The following is a 19,685-nucleotide window of genomic DNA, read 5'->3' on the forward strand; positions in this document are numbered from 1 at the left end:
ACCAGCCCAAGCACTTACAGAATCCCCAAACCCACTGTCCCTTCTCTAGTTCCCATCACTTCTTACCTGAAATTTCAAGAGGCCACTTTATACTTTATTCTCCCTGAGACCTTAGTATCTCTCTTAAGAGCAGCATGGATTCTCAAGGGCCCTGCTATGACTCTTCTCTTTGCTCTGGGAAGACCCAGAAGGCCTTTCTGACCTCACAGCACATAGCAAAGCGTGAGTTCTAAGCTAAAAGGAAACTGACTCCTGACAGTCATGAATACCCTCAGGTTACAAGACTTTCTGACACTGATGGCTAAAGCAGTTGTTCTTAAACTTCTGAAGTGAACAGACAACTGTGAAAATATAATAAAAATTTGGACCTCCTCCCAGCAAAATTCACATACACAAAAAACTTGCACAAAATTTTAAAGAGTTCAAGGAAATCACTCTCCTCCAGGTTAAAAAATCCTGTTTTACCTTATGTCCGATGCTCCTTTTAGCTACTATATCAACAGAAGAGTAGAACATATGGAATAAAAATAAATAATAGGGGGAATAAATGTTAAAATAAATTCAGTTTGAAATAATGGTAAATGAAAGCGAGGGGTAAGGGGTATGGTACATATAGTTTTTTTTCTCTATTATCATTTTATTTCTTTTTCTGTTGTCTTTTTATTTCTTTTTCTAAATCGATGCAAATGTACTAAGAAATGATGAATATGCAATTATGTGATGCTATTAAGAATTACTGATTATATATGTAGAATGGAAAAAAAAAATCCTGTTTTAAAGTATTATCTGATTCTACATTGCATAGTCTCCAAATCTGATCCTTATTAGCTCTCTGTGATCAAACATGTTCTATGACCACCCAAAATCAAAAGACCATGGATGAGGGTTAGTTAAGAAAGTCAAAAAAAACTGCTATGACATCAATAAAAACGTTTAAAGGAACTAAAATGTGAAAGTCTCAAAAGGGTTATTTATCAAATGATGATGATCTCACCCCCCCACCCCCATTCCACCTCCTTGTAAAATTGTCATGTAAGAAAGAGACCATAAGTGAACCGTCCTAAAAGACCATGGGCCATTTCAATGGCCCTAAACCCATTCTAACTTTGCACAAAAGGAAATAAAATTCTTAGAGTATCTACCTCTTTTGATACATCAATATATTTTTTTAGGCATCTATGAGCACCAATATTAGCTGAATTTTGTCAAGGTTAAATAGGGTTAAAGTACCCACTGTGCACAAGTATGTGAAGTGCCCATACAGCTCCAGTATTGCATATGCAGAATCTTTGAATAAAAAACATGGTTTAATGGTATAATTCTGCTGATGTTGAGAAATTACTGCTTTTATACATGGAAATATAAATACTATCCCCAATCTATGGTCTTTTGACATTCACAGGGTCATTTTAAAATGAATCTCTTAATTCTTCATATATTCTTTGCAAAGTCTAACTACTCTAAACTTGTTTCATCTAACTTTCAAATGGAAGTTCTTCCTTGAGGTTTTTACAAATAAACTGATAAAAATATATACTGTATAGATTTTTTAAATAAGCATAGAGTTAAATCTTAAAAGAAACTGCAAAATAAACTTTAAGGTAAAATATTTACTAATTAGATCCTCTGTCATTTGCTAATTAGATCCTCTGTCATTTGCGGGCTCACCTCTTTTCTTCTTTTGAAATTACCTGTGCCTCAATTTAACCATATAGGACACAAGAAAGAAAACATTAATTCCACATGCCATTTGCAAGGCTAAACTATCTCACTAAAAGAGTCTTAAGATTCAGGAGAGCCAAAAATTATAGGCAACAAATGTAGAAGGATAAATTTAATCCAATATATAATATAAATGTGTCCCCATTAAACCTCTTTCACAATTTGAACGATTACCATTCTTTTTCTCCTCTGCACTAACTTACTAATAAAGCCAAGAGAAATTACACTCATCTCAATGCCTACTTGCAGCTGCTGCTAAATATTAACATACTAATGGAACTCTGTATGGAATTCCATTACTGGAATATTTTGGAAGCTAGGGAATAAAGAAGAAAGAAGACCTAAGACTGACATGAGTTTGACAAGAAAATAAAAACAACACTAATTTATATAGCTTTCTTTCTAGAAATCTGAAGCAGTTCTCATGTATTTTCTAGTTGTTCTAAAAACAGATGAATGAGTAAGACAAGAAAACAATATATCTACATTTTCCAGATGGAATAATTGAGTTCCAGAGAAATAGGGTGTAGCACAATGACTATTATAGTCCAAGTTTTACATGAGGTCCCATAAGAAATCAAGAAGAATGAAATATAACCCCTGCCTCCCTAGGTACTCACAATCTCTAAACAAAAACAAACAATCAAAACCTACAAGATAAATACAGAAACAGAGTAACTCTAAATATAAATACAGATTAAGTACTATTAGAAAGATATGTTATGTAAAGGTCCGAGAGAGAAAAATTATTCTTTTTTCAGTGGCCACAAATCAAGAAAGACACTCAGAGGGAGATGGTATGTGAAAGAAGTTGGGGAGGAGAGTTTATTCATGACTGAAAAGTAGCATTTCATGCAAGCTATTACATGGATGAACCTTGAAAACATTATGCTACATGAAATAAGCCAGACACAAAAGAGAAAATATCATATGAATATCCTTACATGAAATATCTAGAATAGGCAAATTCAGAGACAGAACATATAGGATAGTAGGGGCTAGGGAGAGGGCAGAATGGGGAGTTATTGTTTGATAGTAACAGAATTTCTATTTGATGAAAAAGTTCTGGAAATAGACAGTGGTGATGGTTGTAAAAAAAAAAAAAATAACACTATGCAGGAAATGAGAAGAATGAATTCTGAAAGTAGTCAAGTTCAGCTGAAGCATAGACACCACATAGGGGAAAAATGGGAAAAGACGAAGATAAGTTGAAGTTATACTGCAGAGACCCTGATGGATCAATGTGACTGGATCTGTGTTTCAGAAAAACTAACCTGGTAGGAATATTCAGGATACATTAGGGAGGATGAAAGACTGGAAGATGACTATAAGGAGAATATAAGGTGTCAACAGGCAAACCTAAAGCCACTCTAATCTGATGTGATGCTCAAAAGGCAAAAGAATCTATTAAGACTTGATATTTTGCTTGAATTATCAATAAATAAATTTTCAATGTAAGTACTATAATAAATTTTAATACCATCTACATGCATTATTTTAAAACATTATCATGTTTCATTCTATGAACCCACACTATGTGCTTTTATTTAGAGTCAAGAAATGAGGATAAAATAATTTACTTAACGTGTATTTTAACTCTATGGAGAAAATATTCAATGTTCAATTGAAGGGATCATCAAGACTAAAATTTACTAAGAATGAATCTTGATTAAATGAAGCCAGATTGACATGAAACATCTTCTATAACATCTTATATTAGATTAAAGAGATAACAAAGATAAGATGCTGCAAAATCTAGGATAACTTATTTGTAATATTTATCTTTTACGGGTTGCACTGTGCCCTCAAATAGGTATGTTCGAGTCCTAACTTCTGGCCCATGAATGTGAATGTGACCCTCTTTGGAAATAGGGTATTTGGAAATGTGTTTCAGTAAAATGAGTTCAAACCAGATTAGGGTGACCCTTAATCCACTATAACTGGTGTTCTTATGAGAATGGAATAACCGGACACAGAGAGAATACCATGTGATGAGTGAGACAGAGAATGAGACCTAGGGGTTGATGGCAAACACCCAGAAGCTAGGAAGAGGCAAGGAATGATTCATCACTACAGATTCTGGAATTCTACTCCCCAGAACTGTGAGACAATAAATTTCTGTTGTCTTAAACCATCCACTTTGTGATACTTGGTTACAGCAGCCCTAGGAAATTAAGACCATAATTCACTTTATCAATATCGTCCAGTGAAAGCTGAATAAATATTAGCCATGGAATGATCAGTTTACAAGGCACTTAATGTATACTCTCTCTCACTGTTTGTGTAACTATCACCCAAGAAGCTCAATTAATCCACCTTTTCAGTGTCCCCTCTTTGTCTTTCCCACTGCTACTCAGGCAGTTCATAACCCTTCAGTTAGTCTAGTAACTTGGTCATCAAACTTGACTCCTCATCTCCAAAATGCCACTTTGCTAATGAATTTTTTTGCAGTTTTAGTAGTTTAACCTAATGATCTTGAAGTTCCCTTCCAACCTTATACTTCTATGCCATTTCTTTTGAAAAATCCTTCAGGGTACTGGTTTTCAAACTTCTTTGGTCATAAGAACTTGTTTAACAATAAGAAATATATATAATGTAACAACTTAGCAAATAAAAACCATATTTGTGTGTACATATACACAAGTTTCATAGAGCAATAAATAGCCTTACTAGGTACAATGCATTTTGGTATTTTGTATTTTATTCACCTCTTCCATTTTGTATTTTAACAAACAAACAAAAAGGTCCTTCCCATTAAATTGAGTTTAGAAGATACTGCTTTAAGGGCTCTCCTCTGCCTGAGCAATACTACTGATCCAGAAATAAAGTAAAAGACTGCAGGACAGAAACAAACATCTAGCATCTCAGACAACATAATTTCAAAAGTAAGGTTTAGAAAATAACTGGTAGCACTGTCAGGAAAAAAGAAAAAACTCAATAGTACAGACACCAGAGGTTGAATAGCATGAAGAAAAATAAAACAGTAGCAATCTGAAAGCGAAGCCAGTCAAACAAACCCAACATTTAAAAATATATAGAGTAGATGATAAGATAAGAAGAAATCTGTAGATCACAGAAAAAAGGAATATACACATGTAAAAGTAAAGATGTAAAAAGTAAGTCAATTGTTGACTTTAATAGAGAGGTGATAAATCAGGGAAAAGATAAACACAAAGAACATATACACACGTTATTTTTGATACTAAAAAAAAAAACATATACAATCATTGATATTGAACTGAGAAAGTTTAAGATTGAGGAGACAGAATGACAGTTTTGCTAAAATGAGGGAGTTCTGTTTTCTAGGCTTTAAGGGAAATGTGTTGATGATGACTCCAGATCTGTGATAAGTTTAGGAACTGTAACAATTGACAACTACGATCCAGCACTTTATTTCCAAGCAGATCTTCATCATGGGCTTTCCTTGTTGGCTTTATCATCTGGAAGGTCCAGAGATGACACAACTTCAAAAAAGTCACGCATGGGAGTGAAAATGATAATGGTCTGTCCCAATTCCAAGTCTTCCTGTTGGAGTACAGAAGCAATACTAGAAAAGCATTTCTTGTGCCGGGCGATCAGGTTTAATGTCCAAATCTTGGGAACTGACAGGGCATAAGGCAAGCTGCACAGTGCTAAAGAGCCAGGAGCAATCTGTATGGGGGTATGCGCCTGTTTAATTAGCACCATGTCTGAAGTCTGCCCTTCAAATTTTAAGGCCATCTTAATGCTTCCCCCACTCCAAACCCTTTGAACTTGTCATTGCATGAACCAATGATCTATTCTAGGTTTTTTCCCTCATGATCTAAAGTGAAAAGAGAGCCATGATGCTACTTTTTACCATAATAGACAGGTTTTCTAACATGCAGACACCGAAACTAACTTGAAAAAATATTTGTTAAGCTTTTTAATGAGATAACATACAGCTGAAAATTAATGCTAGCACATTTAAGCATTGCCAAACCTGGTAGTATACCTTAATTTGAAAAGTTTCGCCATGATACCCACATTCCATTAAGCTTCTAAACAGAAAAACCAGAAAATGAATTTATAATGGTTTTACAACATATTTTGTATCAATTCCTATGTTTCAGTTCCTCTGCACTAAATAAAATTATTATATAAAAAATAATTTCTTAAATTTTGGACTAAACTAATTGGTTTCAACAATCCTTTATTTTAGGAGACATCTTTCTGCCAAGAACTCTGTTAGTAACTAGAAATACAAAATTGAAGAGCAATGAGCAATCTTTGAGGTTCATACAATCTAGCATTTTTAAATCAACTTAGAAATACGCTGAGAATCACAGTAGAGGCACAGACAAACTGCCATGGAAGAGATAGAAGAAGATAAATTAGAGCAGGTTTCACAGAAGGGTATGAAGTGAGAAGGGGTTCTTCAAGAGAACAAAGAGATAAAGGATACAGAAAAGCACAAAGACTCAGACATGAAAAATAATGTCCTAGAAATCTAATCAGTTTCTTATAACTTGAACACAGAGACTTGTATGCAAATGGAATGGTAGAATTGCAGGTCCTCATCTTAAAGAGCGTTGTGTGTAGACTTTTATCTTAATAATAGATTACTTAAGCATTGATGCAGAACAGTGAGCAATGTGGTAGTAGAGCTGAATGGGGCACAGGGCCACACTGAAGGCAACCTGAGTAGTTTAAGACTCTTGAACAGTACACTGGTAATGAGATCAAAGAGCCATATTTCAGAAGTAATATGAATATTATGAATAGGACCTAGAGACCTAATAGTAGGAGTTGGGGCAGGAGGGTCGAAAGGGAAAAAGCGTGAGTTGAGAAAACATGGAAATTTAACATTGAGACCCAGGTTTTGCCTTAAGTGATGAAGAAGACAAAGATGCTATTAATCAAGAGGGAAATACAGGAAATGGAACAAGTTTGTATAGGAAGATAATGAAGAACTTTTGAACAAGCTGAGTTTACTATATATGTAGGAGATTAAGGAGAAGAAATAATGAGAGACTTAATATACGCATCCTAGGATGGTCACTTTTAATTTTAAATTGTTATGTCCTCAATGCCCCAACTATTTTTGAAAGAAGATAAAAAGGAAGGAAGGGTGGGGAAAAAGGAAGGAGAAGGAAGGGAAGAAAAGAAGGAGTGAACAATAAAAAGGATGGGAAGGTTAGGTTAGCTAGTCTGGAACTCAAAAAGAGAGGTCTAGTCTAGAAATTTAAATGTGGAGCACATCATCATATAAGTGGAGATTCAATGGGTGTCATGATATCATACCAAAAGACTATATAGAATAAGACAACTAGTGTCAGAGATTTAAGGCTCTCCATTAATAGGAAAGAAGATAAAATAATCACCGACATCCAGAGATAATAGAGAAACCAAATCTGTGGTCATTAATTTAAATCTGTTACCAGCATTTTCCCCTTTCAATCCTTGCTTGAAGCTGAGTTAGCACCCTTTCTCTTTCTATTTCAAGTCTTTAGTAGGCAATAAGAAATAAGAAATTAATCAAGTAAAAGTTAAGCAAGGAGTTAACAGTATGTGGTACAAAGTTACATGGTCGCTATTCTATAAAGTCTACAGTATAAACAGTGGAAAACAAGTGAAAAATTTTATTTAGGGAGTGATATGACCTTATCTGTATTTTACATATATCACTCTGGTAGCACAATAAAGGTAAAATTGTAGTAGAATGGGATTGATTTTTAAAAAATGTTAGAGGACAGGGAAAAAAGGAAACAAAAACAAACAGAGCTTTAAGGGTAGAACAGCATACAACTTATTGGCCTATTAGATATGAAGAACGAGAGAGAAAAAATTTCTAAGATGGTTCCCAAGTTTGTAAACAATTGGAATCTATTTTTAGGAAACTTTCTGATAATAGGTCTCTTGCCACTTTTCATCCTTCTACCAGCAAAAGCCTGATTTATATTTGGAGATCTATGACTTTATCTCTCACTCTAGGAGTGGTGCATAATTCAAGACTGTCTGATCAAATTAAATCATCCTCTCCCCAAAACAACTGGCTCATGAATAGTCCAGTTCAGGCCAATGAAAAACAATGAGACATAATGAACTTTCCTTTGAGCTATTTAAGAAAACTAGAGTTTTACTCCCAGATTTGAACCAGGAAGAATGTAACTGGGAGCCATCTTCTAACTAAAAGAGTCCTAACAAAGAAAAAGTGAACAAAGTAGAGGCAAGAGACAGAAATAGGGAAAAAAAGAAAAGAAAAAAGCCATCAGATCATAACTACATTACATATATCCTATATCTAGTCTACCAGCATAACCAGACCTACCGTTAGATAACTATCAATAAATTATCTTCTAATTTAAACCAGCATGAATATGACTTTTTGTCCTTTGTAATCAAAAGTATCCTAGCCAATACAATGAATGAAGTGGCAATTAATGTTTCCTATAAATATCAAATTAAAATCTACTTTTTTAAAAGTAAACATTTATTTACCAACAATTCTTTCAATGGTAAATATTCCATTAAAAGAGGAACAAAGTCATTATTTACTTATTGCTGTATTTAAATTATAATACAAGTGCTCATTAGAAATTTAAGGTCAATACTACAAAGATAAGATGACTAAGGAGAAAAAAACATGAGAGAAAATAAATAGCCGAGATTATAAAAGGAAAACTAACACTAAATATTCAACTTAAGGAAGAATATTAAATGAATTCTGTTCACAGGAAATTAACACATATTTCTTGATCAAAGGATTCTATTAAAATGAATGTAAAGAGAGGAACTGAGGTATAACCGCAAAAATAAAGAGAACAGGAGGGGAGTCACCAATAAGCAAAGGATTTCCATTTATTTATGGAAGTCAGGAAGCAGATGAAAAGAATGGTGACTGGTAAACCAGCAGATAAAGCCTTAACTCACTATATGCATAGAGGAGAATAAAGCCAAGAAGGGAAACAAACCAAGCCACGCTATCCTGGTATGAGATGTGAAGCTGGAAATTCTAAAATCAAAAAGCATTCACAGCCAGCTTTCCTCTTGAATTGTTCTTAGACATGAACAGGCAAGCAAAACACTTGAGAAATGCCTACAATATGAAAGAAAACAGGGCAAAAAGGACCCCAAAGAAAACATTAATATTTCAGGGAACAAATGACAAATGTTTTTAAATCTCAAGTATAGATTTGAAGAGGGATAAAGATACTGGATTTATACAAGGAGAAACAGGTTGTTATGAAAAAGAAAAATCAATGAACAAAGAGAAGAGTTTTTGGCTATTGAAAATATAATTCCCAAAATTTAAAAATTCAATAACAAGGGGTGCTGGTTTGAAAGGATGTATGTTCCCTAGAAAAGCCATGTTTTAATCCTAATCCTATTTTGTAAAGCATGTTACTCTCAAACTCTATTTAGCATTGTATGTTGGAAACTGGATTAGATTTTCTGCATGGAGATGTGGCTCACTCAAGAGTGGTTGTTAGATTGGATTAGGTGGAGACTTGTCTCCACCCATTTCAGGTGGGTCTTGATTACTTTACTGGAATCCTATAAAAGAGGAAACATTTCGGAGAAGTAAGAAATTCAGAGAGAGCAGAGAAGGATGACAGAATGATAGAGAACCACAAAGCAGAGAGTCCACTGGCCAGCGACTTTTGAAGATGAATAAGGAAAATGCCTCCTAGGGAGCTGGAGAGGAAGCTAGCAGATGATGCCATGTTCACCATGTGCACTTCTAGCTAGAGAGAAACCCTGACCATGTTCATGTGTGCCTTTTCCATTTGAGAGAGAAACCCTGAGCTTCATCAGCCTTCTTGAATCAAAGTATCTTTCCCTGGATGCCTTAGATTGGACATTTCTATAAACTTGCTTTATTTGGGACATTTTCTCAGCCTTAGAACGTAAACTAGCAACTTATAAATCCCCCTTTTTAAAAGCCATTCTGTTTCTGGTATATCGCATTCCAGCAGCTAGCAAACTAAAACAGAAGGTAAGGGATTTTAAAAGGAAATCTCACAGCACAATATAAAGACAACAAAATGGAAAATATAGAATAGAAGAAAAGGCAAAAGACTTGAAGATTCGATCAAGGGGGCCCAACATCTGGAAGTTTCAGAAAAAGGGAACAGAGAAAAACAAACACAGCAAATTATAAAAGAAATAACGGAAGAGGATTTTTTAGTCATCCTCATGCTGTAATTCTATTGGCTCTGCCATTTTTGGGGGTCAGATTTGAAATCAGGTTTGCCTCCCTCATAGATAAAATAAAAAAAGGAGGGGCTACAGCAGTTCCAGGTCTCACATTCACATTAACCTCTGTAGAGAAAGAGAAAGAGCTTATCTTCTGCCAAGCATCCATCATCCTAGATTTCATCCTATTTGGACCAACTTAGGTTAACATAACTACCCCTGATGCAATCACCTGACCAGAGGAATGCCATAGTGTTGCTGGATTTCAGCTGGATTACATGGTCATCCTTGAATGAAACCATCAGTGAAACAAGGAGGACCTGAATGTGCTGCTACTCAAAAGGAAGCTGCGGAAGAGGTAGGGAGGGAGCAATCCAAAAATGTCCAATACAATATTACTATGACAATTCAGTACACCAAAGATAAAGGCACATCCATAAATACTAAAAGAGGAAAAACAAGTCACCTTCTTGGAAGAGAGTAACAACAGAAAATACCACATTAGCTTCATGTTTCTTATCAATAAAAAGCTAGAGGTCCAGGGAGCAATGCTGTCAATAATCTGAGGAAAAACAACTTTTAACCTAAAATTTTAAATCCAACCAAAGTATCAATGAAATGTAAGGGCAGAATAGGAACATTTTCAGAATGTAAGAACTTGAAAGTACCCTCTCAAAGGAAGTTTCTCAAAGACAGACTCTATGGAAATGAGGATATAAACCATGAAAAAAGAAGACATCAGATTAAGTAAACACTGGGTTCAACTCAGTAAAGAAACACTTGCATTGATCCTTAAAATATAATTTCTAAATTATATTGTATATGCTTTAGTAACTATTACATTGCTTATATGACAAAAAACCCACAGATTTTGAAAATTATTCTATTTTTAATTAATAATTTAGGTTATTTAAATGCCAAGTTAATCCATATAAGAAACTAAAGTGCATTTTAATATCAAATTCTAAAGCACAAAATAAAGACTAGCTATATGAAAATCAGATACTCTGCAAACAATTTGAGATATATCTTCCTTCCTTTCCTAGTCACAAGGTACAGGCTTATTATAGTTCTATTAATTATCATAATCGTACAAAATAGTTAGGAAACTTAAAACTCTATAAATTCTTCCAAGTCTCTCCTACTTCTTTCAATCAATCAGCATATTAAACACTGAAAAAAGGAACACTGCCTACTCAAACACTAGCTCTAACATTTGAGGGGGGAAGCTATAAAAACAAAAGACTGATATATATGAAAGTCACAAAACTGCAACCTGTTATAAATAAATGTTTAAAATGAACATGAATCTAAATGCTTTCAATGCTCCATTAATATTCAAAGGATTTTTTAAAATGCACTTCTTTTTCTTAGAACAAATGAACACTAACTTGAATTATAGCTCTACTCGATTCGTTTTTTTTCCATAATTACTCAATTATTCATTAGAATATGTAAGATCTCTATTGCAATCTTTACACTAGTGTTTCATAAATGGATTTAACTATAAAAGCCTGGTTATACAATCTCTTCCATAAAAGCAATATATTTCCAATATTTCTGTCTTTAAAATATCCTATAGTAAAATTAATATTTCTATACAGGAAAAGAAGGAACTATTTAGTCCCCGACAACTTGATAACATCTCTTTCAACTATAGTTATAATTATCATGTACGAACTTCCAAAGCAGAAGTTGTCAAGACTTAACATTAGCATTAATTTATGTCATAACTGACGGTTACTATAAAGATAATGGTAAAGCATCCCTTTCTCCAAAGACAGAGATCGAAAGGGAAATTTCTTCTTAATTATTACATTTTTAATTAAATTGATTAGTAATTTATTATCTTTCCCTTTCTTGGAAAGCTGCTACTATCACAGAGCTTCTCTGATAAGAAGAGTTTGCAATTTTAAGCAACCCAATTACTTCCAGTGTGAGTCTCACCATTCTGTAATACTGATTTATGTTAAAAACTTAATATCCAGTTTCTTTGTACCCTGAAGAAGCAATCTGAAGAATCAGGATCTGTACTCAATATTTTACACATCAAAACGAATACTGTCAAGATCTAAGTTGCATCCTTATAGAAAGAGGACATAACAAGCTGTATGCTTTTATGCCTTCCCCTTTGTTTGATAATGAAAATGGTTTTTATTAGCCTGTATTTTCCCATAAGAAAGAAATGAGGTCTCTGTGACTCCCTTTGAAAAAAATTTACTTCATAAGCCATCTATAACTGAACAGGAGATTATGAACTACTTAAGGTTTTTCTATATCCCACCTTTTCTCAAAAAGGGTAAATAAAAAATGGAAATGTTCTGACATACAAAATGAGAAATATTTTAATCCAGCAAACTGTAAAAGAATTTAAGTGCTCCTTATAGTATTTGAATAAAAAGCCATAATTGGTATTAAACTTTGATCAGTATTAAATTTAAAGAGTAATGTTGCAGTAGCTATTTGGGACTGTCAAATTTTCATGATATAAGTTCATGACACAACTTTTGAAAAGGCTGAATTCTCTGAAGAGTGACAAAATAAGATGCAATGTCATTTGGCAGAAGAAGGGGCATAACCTTCTTTTCTTTTTCTTGTGAAGAAAATGCTAAGACTTCCAGGAAATACTGGCTTAAATTCCCTATTTTACCACATACTCATATGAACTGACTGTGACTAAATGGATAAAAATTGATATTTAAGTAGGGGAATACTGAACTACATTCAAATAGTTGGCTGTCATTGAGAACAAAAAGATGATTACCCAATAAAATATCATATCCATTAAGTAACATTCACTGAATATAGTTCCTACTAGATATATGAATCTCACAATTTCTCACCTAAATTTTCTGTCTAGACAAATTAACAATGAGTGCACAATGGCTGCCAAACTTATATACAGTGACTTAAGTATTTAATTCATACTCCTCCATAAGATTTAAGAAAGGCTCAGTCTGTCACTTAGTCCGTTCAAGTCACCTTATCAGAAAGATCTTACTTAATTACCACATACAGCATCACCCCCAGAGCCAACCCCTGCCATCACTTGCTATTACTTTGACTGTGTTTCATTCTTCTTCATAGGACACTCCACTAACAAGTATGTTATTTATTTGTTTATTGTCTATTAAAAGTAAGCTCCACTAAAAAATAAGCTCATCAGAACAGGATTTTGTCTGATTTGTTCATTACATTAGCTATCCTCAGTAGCTAAAACTATACTCCAAGCACACAGTAGGCATCCAAAAAGTATTTGTTAAAAAAAAAATTACTCAACAGCTATCAGCTCCAGTATTTTAAGGAAAAGAAAACTTAAATATCATTTTACAATCCTGGATTACAGACTATACCAAAAGTCACAATATTAAACATCATTTAATATAAAGGCATACTAATAGTTTTTTCTATCCAAAACAGGCAAAATACCCTTTCAAAGATGTGTTCAACTACTAATCGTTATAAAATAGTTATTACTTTATAGTCTCCATGCTAAATTCAATAAATGTAAATTCTTAAAATCAGTTATTCTGCATACCTTAACGAGTTTCAAAAGCTCATAGAGATCTTCAACCTCATCACCCTCACATTTGGTGTACACTTGTCCTGTGTTCACGCTCCTTCCTTTTATAGTTCGGCGATAGAGGGGAAGAGCCATTGCTTCCGCATATAAGTCGATGGCATGATGACCCACTGTCTGATACATGTAGCTATCCAGTTCATCTGACCCCCCTGCAACAATTAAAGTGGAAATAATCAGTAAAACAGAGTGAAGAACAGAGTGAATTTGAAAGCCCATCTAAGTTTTACTGTATAGAGAGCGGTCCTTACAGAACTTAAAAGTTTACTATACTTTCCAGTGAAATAAATACAACTGAAATAAAATATAAAATTTTATAGGGAAATCTTTATGTAGCAAAATAAAAGATGACTTGTATATTTGTCGAGATGCATCCAGGTCATATCAGCTCTTGTCATTTCTGCGATTACAAATACAATTATATATAATTTTTTAACTAGATACAATGAATGTTTAGAGATGAGTAAAAGTACCCAATAAATTCTGATTAGTTTATTCAATTAAAGATTTCATTGTATAAATGTATTTTCAGATCTTCTAAGGTTATTCATGAAGTCATCTAAACTTGTAGGAAAAAACCTTTCTTAATTATTTACTTATCTGATAAGTGACAAATATGTGCAAGAAAAAAATTTAGATGCTTTTGATATACTTAACAAAAAATACAAAAATATGTAACTCAGTATCGTTAGAGCAGTTCATATCATACCTTTTGGTGATATAATGAACTTCGAAATACATAGGAATAAACATTTTGATCTCATAATCCTGCTTTTTAGAAAAAGAATCATGAATATACACAAAGATTATTTACCAAGATATTCACCATAGTATTATTTATAATAGCTCAAAAATTATAGTTAATTCATATAATGAAATATTATTTAGCCACTAATAACATTTTGAAGAACATTTTCCAAAATGTATTCTGAAAAATACAAATCCTGTAAGATGTTAATAAGTAAAAGATGAACAAAAGGATTCAATAGTCAAGTTACAAAACACAGAAATAAAGAACGTTAAATTTGCTGCAGGTCCTTTAATGTTAATATGTTTCAAAGTACCCCAAGAAGGGGAGAAAGTAAGGAACTCTCTCTTAAACTTATGTACCCCTGGAACATTTTTTCTTCCCATAGTATATTGCAAGTAGTATTTGGGTTCCAAAGAAAAAATCTGGAAAACACTACCATAGGATAATACCTAATAACACAGAAAGATGTTCACTATTAATATGTTAAAAAAAATTACAAAATAACATATTTGAAATGCATGTACATTATGCATATATGTCATAGAGGTCCAGACTTTCCAGTGAATGTGAAAATATCCTATCAAAAGAAATAATAAGCAATAGTGTACAACCCTTTAGACAATCAAGACCATTACTTTCTGCCATCACATTTTGGCTCACCAAGTTTCTGAACCCACACATCAGACTGGCTTCAATCTACTCCTGGTTCTGGTAAAAAGAGATCTAGAACAAAGGTACCTAAAAACTTTTCAGCCTTTCTTCAACTCAAAGTAGACAGAATCTTAGAGTGTATTAGTTTTAAAGGATGCTGATAAACATCAAATCAATACACCCAAATAACTTTGAGCTTCATAGCAAGAAATATTTTACTGGCTTCAAAAACTTAGAAGACATTTTTTCCTTTAAGGCTCCATTTAGTCCTAACCACAATGTAACTTTTTTTTTTTTATTAATCAAAAAAAAGAAAAGAAATTAACACAACATTTAGAAATCATTCCATTCTACACATGCACTCAGTAATTCTTAGTATCATCACATAGATGTATGATCATCATTTCTTAGTACATTTGCATCGATTTAGGAAAAGAACTAGCAAAACAGCAGAAAAAGATATAGAATGTTAATATAGAGAAGAGAATTAAAATAATAATACTAATAAAAAAAAATATATATATATATAAAAGGAAAAAGAAAAAAACAAAAACAAAAGATACAAACAAACAAACAAACAAACAAAAAACTATATTTCAGGTACAGCTTCATTCAGTGTTCCAACATGGTTACATTACACTTAGGTATTATTATAATGGAAGCTACATAACAATGGTATGAGATCAAATAAAACCAAAAGGTTCCACTGTTGCCTGAAGCACCTCAACTAATAAGCCACAAAAGTTCTTACTACAAATTTAAAAAGATGGTTTTGTAAATTTTATGGCAAGCTTACATTATCCCCATTGCCAGGGATAAATTCCTTTCCAGACTACATACTGAAAACCCAGTGCCATGAATTTACTCTGCTTTACACTGGAGTCATCTCTACCAATCATTCTTCACTAAGGTACCCTTTATAACATGTTTGGAGATTAAGAAGCCAATCAATGAATTATTTAATAAACACCAACTTCCTGCTGGCTTTAAATAAAAATTAGTAAAACCTCTTTCCAAATACCAACCCACAGCCATCTATTCCCCTCTAATAGGATTATTATAGTTGCAACAGATTTTTTTCTAGTGTTTCACTTGACGATATTCCAATTCCATTTGCTATTGAATTTTTTCTCATAATAATATTCTAAAAAATGCTTCTATTTTACTGTGAAGGACAATTTAAAGATGTATTTTGCTTGTCATCTTACCCACCTCACTGGGCAAGATTTCATTACATAAATATATGTCTATTACATATTTTAACATTATATTAATGTATAATACAGATTTAAGCATTAATGATTCAGTACAAGGTAACCATAATAATTATTCACATGTAAAAGCTAAAGAGAAAATAAAAACTCAGCAGAGGCAATTATTGTTTATTATAGATATATAATATTATATAGTGAATATAACATATATTATATCATATCATATTATATGTATCACATGTTATTTAAATATAGAAGGCTTAAAACACACTATTGCCAGTGTGCCCACAAGGGATGAGGGGAATTTCTTTCCTTGCCTAAATAGGATAAAAACCTGAAAAAAATACTACTTCTTTTTTTATACTATAGACGTTATTGTACAGTTCCTATGCATCTTCAAAGATTTCTCTTTCTTAAAGTCAGAAATAGAATGTTCATTTTCAAAACCTCACTTCTAAAACAACCAGCTATTATGCACTGTCAAATTCTCAGCACAAAATCCTTAGGGTGTGCTCTATAGACACTCTATAGAATCTATTCTATTTCTTCCTATGAAAAATTCCTAATCTTTATCTTCACATATTACTTTCACTTCCAGTATTAGTTGGGTCTTAATCTCAGTAGGAAAAAAAATTTAATATCTGACTAAAACAATTATTCAAAAAAAAAAGTAAAAAAAAAACCCAATTATTCACTATTTCAGGGCTAATTCACGTTAGTTCATTATTCATCCATCCACTAGTAAGCTTTTAATGAACTCCTAGCAGAGGAACAGAACTGTCCCAAATGCTGAAAGGCAATAAAGGGAAAATAAAAGATCTGATCTCTCCCTTCAAAAGTTTACTAGGGGGTGTGCAGGGATAGTCCAATGGCAGGATTCTCACCTGCTATGTGAGAGATCCGGGTTTGATTCCCAACTTGTGCACTTCCTGCCTCCCTGCTTCCCCATCCCGAAAAATTCAACAAATGGTGCTGCAATAAGGGAACAGTCACAGGGAAAAAGAATGAAATGTGACCCCCCCCCCCCATAAAGCATACCAAAAAAAAAAAAAAAAAAAAAACTTACCAGTAATCTATTTGGGGATAAAAACAAAGATAAAAAAGAGGAAAGGTAAAATAATATTAAAAAAAAAAACAAAAGTAGCCTGGCAACCTTGAAGAAGTGGAAAGAAACAAAGAAAAGAAGGAAGGAGGGAAAGAAGGAAGGGAAGAGGAGGAAAAGGAGAGAAGAAGGGGGGAGGGAAAAAATTAGTGTCAGATTCAGATTCAAGGAACATTTATGGAATGCCTGCTTTATATTTATGGAACTCTGATCAGTGTTTCCACACATACTATTCATTTAATTTATCTCAAAATAGCAGTAGAGCAAAAGCACTGAGCCTTGAAAGAAGTTGAATAAAGGAAATACAACATCTTAGTATAAAAGCTCTCTGGGACAGTAAAAATAAAGTAAGTTAGACAAATGCTGATCTCTGCTTCCTATTAGCTTTCAGTAGTTATTATTTACATATATGGGTACACCAAAAGAGTTTAAAAAGCATACTATTCACTATATTACTTTTTTGAAAGGTTCTAAATGGAGAGATTTCATTGGTGAGAAAACTGAAGGAAAAAAAAACAAATAAAGACTGTGGATTATTCCTGGATGTCCTTGTTAACCACAGACACAGGCAATGTGGAAACTTCCGCATAAAATTAAACATCAAGATACTAGATGAAAAGGATTATTTTATGCTGCTCTTACATCTCACATGTTTGGCTTAAATCTAAGATGGCTAAACTGAATTCTTTTAAGAATAAAACTCAAATACATTGTTTATTTAAAGTATGTCTTACTTCCCAAACTCCTTGATTCATGAGGTTGTATCTTTTTCTACTGTACAATGCCTGTACCACTTGAAAATGTAGTGTGGTGGAGCAACAGTTCACTCTGAAGTGAGAGCGTTCAAGTGTTGCCTCTGCAAGTTTGTTCTAGCTATTTTGCCCTGGTTTTAAACTCTGAGAGCCTCAGTATCCCTCTCTTTGAAAAGTAAGATTAATAATGCCTTTATCTAGCAGTTATTATGAGGATTAGACAGAACTTAGCATAGAACCTAGCATTTAATAGGTACTAAACATATACAAGTTCCTTTTTGGTCTTTACATATTATATATATTAGGGACACAATTAGGAAGTTGGAGTTTCAGTCATTTAAAGAACTTTCCAATAATGGTGTATACTTACCTTGGTTTTCAGCTGGTCTTAGATTTGCTAAAGCAACAATCTGATGCCCAGCAGCAATGCACTGCATCATATTATAACAGCTGTCCTTCCCACCACTGGAAAGTAAATAAATAGATAAATAACAGGAAACTGACCATTTCCCAACAAAAATTCATTAGACATCAAAATGGAATACATTATTCCTAGAATATTTGAGGGACTGCTTTGTAGTTAAAAGCAAAAACACATGCAATTCCTAAGTCATAAGAAAACAGCAAATGAATCTGAATGTCTAAGGGTGCATATCACAAGAGCTTGTGAAATTACATGCCATGTAACAAAGAACCTTCTAAACAAAATACAACTCTGGTTTGTGATGATGGCTTTACTTAATATACAAAGCGTTCTGTGCTCCTAAATAAAAATGATTGAACTTTATATCTCAGCTAAATACTTATATATGCTTCTTAGATGAAATTCTTTATTAAAAAGTAGAAAAACACTGCTCCACTATAATAAATCTAACTGGCTACTATCACCAAAAGGATCAAATATAAGATTTGAGATCTTATCTAATGACAAAGTTTGACATAAGCTGCTTGAGAGAGAAAGTGAAATGCTGAATTACACTAAGTTAAACATCAGTACTTCACCATCATCATATACACACACGCGCACACACTCACAGACATACACATATACGTGTGTGTATGTATGTATAATGACAGAAGCCTTAATAACAGATTGAAAGGAATTTTTAAATTCTTGTTCCAAATCTCTCAAAGACAGAAGCAAATCATTCAGTGAATAGAAGTCCTAGTTCAACTCTAGCAAGGTTGAGTGGCAACCTATAGGCACTTTTCGCTTAATTCTCTACTGCTTTGCACTATGCTTTATTCTTTTTACCACTGTCTGTTTCCCTTTTATATTTCTTTTTCCTCATGTTTTCTTTCTGTCCAATCTTTCCTTAAGATTTGTAAATGTATTCCCAGGAAATACATACATCTGTTCATAGCCCAAGAAACTAAGTAACTGATCAATCTAGGATCTGGCCCTTTTGTCTTTGATTTTAGTTCTGAACATTTGTCCATCTCTACCACACTCTCATCTACAAATCTCATTTCAGAATTTCTCAAGGGGAGGGAAGAGTTCAAGTAGGCAGAAGTCTGAAAAAGCTCACAGTCCTTCTCTTTAGGTTCTGATAGTCCCCTAAGGAGGCATTCCTCACCTTCTCCTATTGAAACCCACTGCACTATTTCCTCAGTAAAAAATGATTTGACTGATTGTTTACAGTGTTAAAAATTAAAGAGTGTATATCCACAATCAGAACGCAGCCTTACAATTTACTTTAAAACATGCCAACACTTCAAATACAGTTTGAAAGTAGCATTTTCCAAATAACAGCCA

The 19,685-nt window shown here is 33.3% G+C and overlaps 1 protein-coding gene across 6 annotated transcripts in view; it reads right to left on the minus strand.

The window, feature by feature from the left end:
- DPH6 (diphthamine biosynthesis 6) overlaps positions 1–19,685 on the minus strand; it is a 214,355-nt gene that overhangs the window by 190,171 nt on the left and 4,499 nt on the right. For all 6 annotated transcript variants that reach the window (XR_013162324.1, XR_013162325.1, XM_077127389.1 and 3 more), the window contains exons 2-3: positions 18,300–18,394; positions 13,418–13,611 (exon numbers count right to left, since the gene is read on the minus strand). Coding sequence is in view for 4 of the 6 variants with exons in the window: in XM_077127389.1 (XP_076983504.1) it covers positions 13,418–13,611; positions 18,300–18,394 (289 nt within the window). In the remaining 2 variants the exon portion in view is untranslated. The remainder of the gene's footprint in view (positions 1–13,417; positions 13,612–18,299; positions 18,395–19,685) is intronic.

This window comes from Tamandua tetradactyla, chromosome 14 (assembly GCF_023851605.1).
Source record: "Tamandua tetradactyla isolate mTamTet1 chromosome 14, mTamTet1.pri, whole genome shotgun sequence".
NCBI classification, from domain to species: domain Eukaryota; kingdom Metazoa; phylum Chordata; class Mammalia; order Pilosa; family Myrmecophagidae; genus Tamandua; species Tamandua tetradactyla.